Consider the following 7,311-nt stretch of genomic DNA (forward strand, 5'->3'; position numbering starts at 1 on the left):
CCCCCCCCAAAAAAAAAAAAAAAAAAAAAAAAAGAAATACATTGTCTTGTCCAGCCATCTAGTATATCGTTCTGTGCCCAATTTAAAGATCCTGGTTACCAAGTTAAACCCTCTTCTAACAACAAATGAAGACTCAAGAAACTAAAAGATTTCAGGATAATCTAATGTGCCAATAAAACAAAAATGAATATGGTGAACTAAAAGTTCTTTCTACATTGATCTGGATAACTAGATAGAATATAAAGATAACCAAGAAAGATACCACTTAGGTTAGGTTGAAAGTTTTAGGTCTCAGTTTTGAAATTTAAAATGCTGCTAAATTTTAACATTAAAACTATAAAAGGCAGGGCACAGTGGCTCACACCTGTAATCCCAGCACTTTGGGAGACCAAGGCAAGAGGATCGCCTGAGCCCAGGAGTTCAAGACCAGCCTCAACAAGATGGCGAAACTCCATCTCTATAAAAAATACAAAAATTAGGTCAGGCGCGGTGGCTCATGCCTGTAGTCCCAGCTACTCGGGAGGCTAAAGCAGGAGAATGGCGTGAACCCGGAAGGCAGAGTTTGCAGTGAGCCAAGATTGCACCACTGCACTCCAGCCTGGGCGACAAAGCAAAACTCTGTCTCAAAAAAAAAAAAAAAAAAAAAAATTAGCTGGGCACGGTGGTGTATGCCTGTGGTTCCCACCACTCGGGAAGCTGAGGTGGATCACCTGAGCCCAGGAAGCTGAAGCTGCAGTGAGCTGTGATTGCGCCACCATACTCCAACAGAGCGAGACCCTGTCCCCCACCAAAAAAAACTATAAAGGAGCTTTATAGTCTAGTAATGATTGCACCCAAGGATGGTAATGATTATAAGACATCCCTTTATTCCCATTAGTCATTTAGCAAGTAAGTAGCAGCAAAGCTCCAAAATGACTACAAATCTCAGAATTAACTGAATAATTTTGTCTCTAATAGATATATGTCTAAAAATCAGCCTTTTTTTTTTTTTTTTTTTTTGAGACTTGCTCTGTCCCCCAGACTGGAGTGCAGTGGCGCAATCTCGGCTCACCACAACTTCCACCTTCCAGATTCAAGCGATTCTCCTGCCTCAGCCTCCCGAGTAGCTGGGACTACAGGTGTGCACCACCATGCCTAGCTAATTTTTGTATTTTTAATAGAGACTGGGTTTCGCCATGTTGGCCAGGCTGGTCTCCAACTCCTGACCTCAGGTGATCCACTCACCTCGGTTTCCCAAAGTGCTGGGATTACAGGCGTGAGCCACAATGCCTGTCCTAAAAATTAGCTTTTCCAAAATGTTTAGGAAAAGGTCTTTAATTATTCCACTTTAAGTAATGAGTCCTTGGCATTTTTCTCTCAAAGAATCCCTTTTGTTTTTCACTTTACAGTAAGATGTGATTAGTATGTTACTTTACAAATATGACGTTAGGAGCCAGAATAATAGTTACAAGTGTCATGTTTTCCCCACTGTTGCCCATTTAGGGATGGAAAGCAGTGACTGAACATGAACTCATGCTTGTTTCTGAGGTTCTGGTAATTTATTTATTTTGGTTGAGCGGTTACATGGGTGCTAAATTTGTAAAAACTCACTAAGCTGTACATTTATAATTTGTACATTTTCCCGTATATACTTCAGTAAAAGTTATGGTATGCTAAAATTACATAAGGCAAAAAAAATTTTAATCCCATTTTAAAATGCAATAAAAGAGAGAAAGCTTAATTATCAAATGTCAGACCATAAATAAAGCTTTGATCACAACCAATAACATGTAGGTAAGGAAGAATACTTTATCCTTGCTCAAAAAAATAAAAATAAAAATTAAGCGTTTAAATTAAAATGTCCTTTCAGAGGTTCCAGATTTCTACTCAGATGTATGAATTTCAATTAGCACTGATTTTGAAAGTTTCGAAAGTTTGTCAGCTTGTTAATTACAATGGTAAACGAAGCATAAATTAAACAAATACTGTTGATACATCCGGGAGATATCAGCTTTAAAACATATTCACATTGAAAATTTATACTTGAAAATGTTTCTTCCAGGTTGGTATTGTATCAAGTGATTAATGTGTGCCCCACTGAAAATCTAAAGAACCAAAATATTAATATAAGCACTTTGAAAACATTTCCATGCTGATTGAAACCACTATGGAAATATTTAGGTAAAAATACAATAGTTATGTTAAAATAGTATGAAATATTTGCATAACAAAAGCTTTAATATGTGAGATCCATTTTCCTTTGAATTCAAAATACACTTGCAGATGGAAATACACAAAGGTATTAAAAGCAGTTATTTCTGCTGGGAAGGAATATGAAGTCTTTCTTTTCTTACCTCTCTGATTTTCAAATTCTATAAGTAGCAGGAGTAAGCTTATATTTAAGAGAAAAAATTTTAAACCCTTGGTAAATCCATTATCGATATAAAAAAGGGAGAATGGGGCGAGAGCTGTGGAAAGAAATGAAGTACAGGTACCAGAGACTAAAATCGGGTTTAGGGTATATTTGTGAAAATAGCAATTTTTGTCCACACTAATATTAAAATATTTTAAGAAAGCCATAAGTACAATATTCCCAGTGCCAAGATATTAAAGAAACAGTAGCCTCCTGTGTGTGGTAAAAATGGTACAGTACTCTGTAAATACACAATATATTTGAATTGTAAGAGAAAGGGAGAAATGTATCAGCACCTTACTAAAAAGAAATCTGACTTTTCTGTTAAACCCCATCTGGCCATCAAATAACAAAATAAGACAATGGATTCTCTGTATTTGTCATGTAATTCCTACTGAAATTTCCTTGTTGCTTCTGAAAAGATTCATTCCAGGGAAATAAACTGCTTTTATAAAAATCACTGTCAAAGAAAAAACATGTCCTTAAACAGGAAAAGAAACTTGGAAACAAGGGGAAAAAAAAGCAGAAAGAATATCACAATTTAATCATTTGAGTTCCTAGTTCTCTGGTTCAGACACCAGTAGTGGTGCCCCAGTGCATACATACTGCTTTAGAGGCTCACAGAAACGCTACTTTTAAAGCAAAGAAGAAATGAATGAGCAACCTACTAGGGTACATTGCAGATGCCACTCAATAAACATTTAATGAATGAGTAAAATCATAAGAATGTTTAAACATAAACACCTTCAACAGATAGAGAAGAAATCTGCTGCCTGGGAAGTACCAGACAGAACTGTACTGGTCTCTTCACATTGTTACCGATGAGATTTCACCCACATATCCGTTATGTTGTAGAACAGGTATTCTCCCGACTAGGAACAGTTTCGTAGCTTATAATTTCATATACTTTCTAATTCTGATATTTTCAAACGTTAATGATACCTCTACTAACCACTTCTGTAGTAAGCAATCTATTACCAACCTATTATCATGTTTCAAAGTACTACCTTACTTGACCTTTTCACATCCTTTATGTCACTTGCATGACCCAGGCTTCACAGGGAAGGTGTGATTAACCCTATTTTACAGATGATATTTTTTTTGGTTTGAGACTGAGTTTCATTCTTGTCGCCCAGGCTAGAGTACAGTAGCACGATCTTGGCTCACTATAACCTCTGCCTCCCGGGTTCAAGCGATGCTCCTGCCTCAGTAGCTGGCATTACAGGTGTGAGCCACCACGCCCAGCCACATCCTTCAATTTAAGAAAGCTGCTGTTTAAAGGACACCTAAAATACAAACCACTCCCACATACCCACTCTACTCCAAATTTTGCTCAAACAGAACAATTAGGTACACTTTAAAGTTAACAGGAAATGACAGAACCAAAAATAACTGGGGTGTGGTATCACCTCTGAAAAAGCTTTCAAGCTGTGAATAAATGCAGACAGCTCTGGCTAAACAAGATGGCATCAGACCAAGGTTCAGTACCCGATACAATGGACCTGAGCTATGCACACAGTGACACCTCATTTTCTTCAACTATTTCAAACTCTGGAAAACCCTGAAAAAAGCAACATAAGTCACCATGAAGCCACAAATGCTGTGGTCAAGCTCTTATGCTAGAGTTTTTATATAGGAGAGAAATCTATACATTCTAAGGACCTGAAATTATTTCTATTTCATTTATTTAAGAGTAGTCTTAAAAGTACACAACAGGGCCGGGTGTGGTGGCTCACACCTATAATCCCAGCAATTTGGGAGGCCGAGGCAGGCGGATTACCTGAGGTCGGGAGTTTGAGACCAGCCGGCCCAACATGGGGAAACCCCATCTCTACTAAAACTACAAAATTAGTCGGGTGTGGTGGTGCATGCCTGTAATCCCAGCTACTCGGGAGGCTGAGACAGGAGAATCGCTTAAACCTGGAAGGCGGAGGTTGCAGTGAGCCGAGATCATGCCATTGTACTCCAGCCTGGGCAACAAGAACTAAAATCCATCTCAAAAAAAAAAAAGTACACAATATGTGCTAATTTTGGTAAAGAAAAAATTTGCATCCTGCAGGATATGATGACAGTGTTTATTTAACCATAAGCATGCCTAGCAATAAACCAGCCTCTGCCTTTTTTTTTTTTTTTGAGACGGAGTCTCGCTCTGTCACCCAGGCTGGAGTGCAGTGGTGCGATCTCGGCTCACTAAGCTCCGCCTCCTGGGTTCACGCCATTCTCCTGCCTTAGCCTCCCGAACAGCTGGGACAACAGGCGCCCACCACCACGCCCGGCTAATTTTTTGTATTTTCAGTAGAGACGGGGTTTCACCGTGTTAGCCAGGATGGTCTCAATCTCCTGACCTCGTGATCCGCTCGCCTCGGCCTCCCAAAGTGCTGGGATTACAGGCTTGAGCCACCGCGCCCGGCCTTTTTTTTTTTTTTTTTTTTTTTTTTTTTTTTTTTTTTTTTTTTTTTTTTTAGAGAGAGTCTCATTCTGTCACCCAGACAGGAATGCAGTAGCACCATTTTGGCTCACTGCAACCTCTGCCTCCCGGGTTCAAGCAATTTTCTTGCCTCAGACTCCCAAGTATCTGGGATTACAGGTGCCTGCCACCATGCCTAGCTAATTTTTGTATGTTTAATAGAGATGGAGTTTCGCCATGTTGGCCAGGCTGGTTTCGAACTCCTGACCTCACTGATCTGCCCGTATGGGCCTCCCAAAGTGCTGGAGTTACACGCATGAGCCACTATGCCTGCTCCCAACCCCTGCATTTTAACTCTTTTATTTTATTACATTTTATTTTACTATATTTATTACTATATTTAAGGGTCATTTAAATTTTTAATTTTCTTTTGATCTTATGACATGTTATGGTGGAAATTACATGGTGCAATGGTGATTAGATTGTGAGATTCTTGAGGGCTGCACTAAGCTTCACTAAGATCCTATTTATTCTGACTTGACCCACAGTTCTGGCTTATCTGGTTTCCCTGCCTACTTCAGCTTAGACGCAGCAGATTAGAAAGCAGTAAGGGCACATTCTGACAGAAAACAGTACTGGAGAGAGAAACTAAAAGCAGACAAAACACTGAACTGGTATAACAGTGAGGAGTCATTTTAGTACAGGACAAAACTGCCAACACCTTTATACAGCAGAACACACCAGCCATATTAACAGCACAGTACAGAAATTAATGTACATAGTGATGACCTTGATTCCTCAAAAAAGGTTATGTTTAGTACACTCTGAATCTTAAGAGAAGCCTATACTTCTTATAGGCTATACACTATTAATATGAAGACTTACATTTACATGGTCAAAATAATTTAGCTGTTCAGGGGATGTCCGTCAGATAAACAATTCAGTTGTATCTCTAACGACAATATATAAAAGCTAAGTAGATAAATCTCAAAAATCCCATTATAATTATGTAGTATAGATAATTAACATTTATGAGGCTGATTTGGGGATATGGGGGGAAAAAATCTAAGTTATACACTAAAATTCTTCCCCCTCCCTGAACATGCAATAAGGCGTTTCACCTTTTAAAAATGTATTCCCGTCACCAGTATTAGTTGCCTTTCTCTAATACCAAAATGAAAAAGAAGAAAATTATCTTAATAATTTTCCCCACTGTCAGGCTAACCCCTGCATCCAGACACCACTAACATAGCTGGTCTAAGTCTATTCTCTTCTTACTCTTACAAAATAGCGCTTTCAAACCGATTGTTAATCTCAGAGAGAAGGGTTGTGCCTAAGTCTTACGGCTGAATAAAGGCAGCATGTAAATTAGTGGTTATGTTTAATCCATCTTCTTAAAGGCAGAAACAACTAACCTAAAACTCTACAAGATTTAGAAAGCAAGAAGCCCTTTACATTTTGTTCTTATAACAACAAGAGAAATCTAATTAATGCAGGTACACATACGAATCAGAAAACATCATTCTCCAAGTCTTCATAACCAAAGGGAAAATAAAATACCATTACCATGCCAAGAGCTGCGTAAACTTATTTTAAACATCATATAATGGATGTATCCGACTTCCCCATACTAAGTTTATTTCAGTAATAGCAGTGACTTGCAATGATCTAGAGAAACTGAGTCAAAAGGCACATGGTATACGTCCTAAAAAAGGGTGGGGGGTGGGTGTCAATAAAGATCTCATCTTAAATATCTTACTTGGAAGAGTCGACTCAACTCCCTGCCTACACCACCCCTGATGGCTTCCCCAGAGTCATTTCTTAAAGAGAAAAAAAGACGGGGTTCTGGGCCCTTTGGGGGTGGTGGGAGAAGTCCCCACTGCACCCTGAACCCTTCGGGAGGGAACTTGGCAATGACCGCCAGGCACCTGACAAGGTGCAGCAGCAAACGCCGGGTCCGGGAGGCTGCTCTCGGAGGCTGCCGCCCGGCCCTGTCTACACCCCTCCAAACCCCCCTAGGGTTGGCGCAGCCCGGCCCCAGCCTCCCTCTGCCCCGAGCCGCCGCCCAGCCGAGGGCCGTTTCCCGCGGGTCCCCGAGGAAGGCCCGGCCCGCCAGGCACCTTTGATGACGCGGTCGGTGGTGGAGAGGTGGAAGCGCCTCCCGGACATGGTCCTCTCCGCCTCCTCCAGGCTCCAGGAGCCCGCCCGACGTGCGCCTCCGCCGCGGGGGCCGCCTTCTCCTCGGGCGGCCTCAGCTGCCCGGAGCCTTCAGCCAGCCGTGCCCGAGCCTGGCTCCTCAGCGCTGCTCGAGGACCAGAAGGGCGCGGCCGCCGCAGCGCCAGCCTCCGACGCCACTGACAGGACGCGGGCCCACCGGCCGCTCTCTTCGGAGGCGCCAGCGGCTAAGGCGGGGAACACAGCTCCGGCAGCGACCGCGACCGCTGCTAAGGGTGGCGACCCGGGCGGCCGCGGCTGCTCGCGGACCGGGCCCTCGTGCGCGCAAGCGCGCCCC

General features: G+C 41.9%; 1 protein-coding gene across 5 annotated transcripts in view; it reads right to left on the reverse strand.

The window, feature by feature from the left end:
* The window catches only part of PPP3CC (protein phosphatase 3 catalytic subunit gamma), a 103,468-nt gene that overhangs the window by 95,012 nt on the left and 1,145 nt on the right, over positions 1-7,311 (reverse strand). For 4 of the 5 annotated variants that reach the window (XM_017889997.1, XM_017889995.1, XM_017889996.1 and 1 more), the window contains exon 1: positions 6,920-7,311. The exons of the other annotated variant lie outside the window; for it this stretch is intronic. In XM_017889997.1, the coding sequence (XP_017745486.1) occupies positions 6,920-6,968 (49 nt within the window). In that variant the 5' untranslated portion in view covers positions 6,969-7,311. The remainder of the gene's footprint in view (positions 1-6,919) is intronic. 5 annotated transcript variants of the gene reach the window in all.

Source organism: Rhinopithecus bieti, unplaced genomic scaffold (assembly GCF_001698545.2).
Source record: "Rhinopithecus bieti isolate Rb0 unplaced genomic scaffold, ASM169854v2 scaffold_20129, whole genome shotgun sequence".
Lineage (NCBI taxonomy): Eukaryota > Metazoa > Chordata > Mammalia > Primates > Cercopithecidae > Rhinopithecus > Rhinopithecus bieti.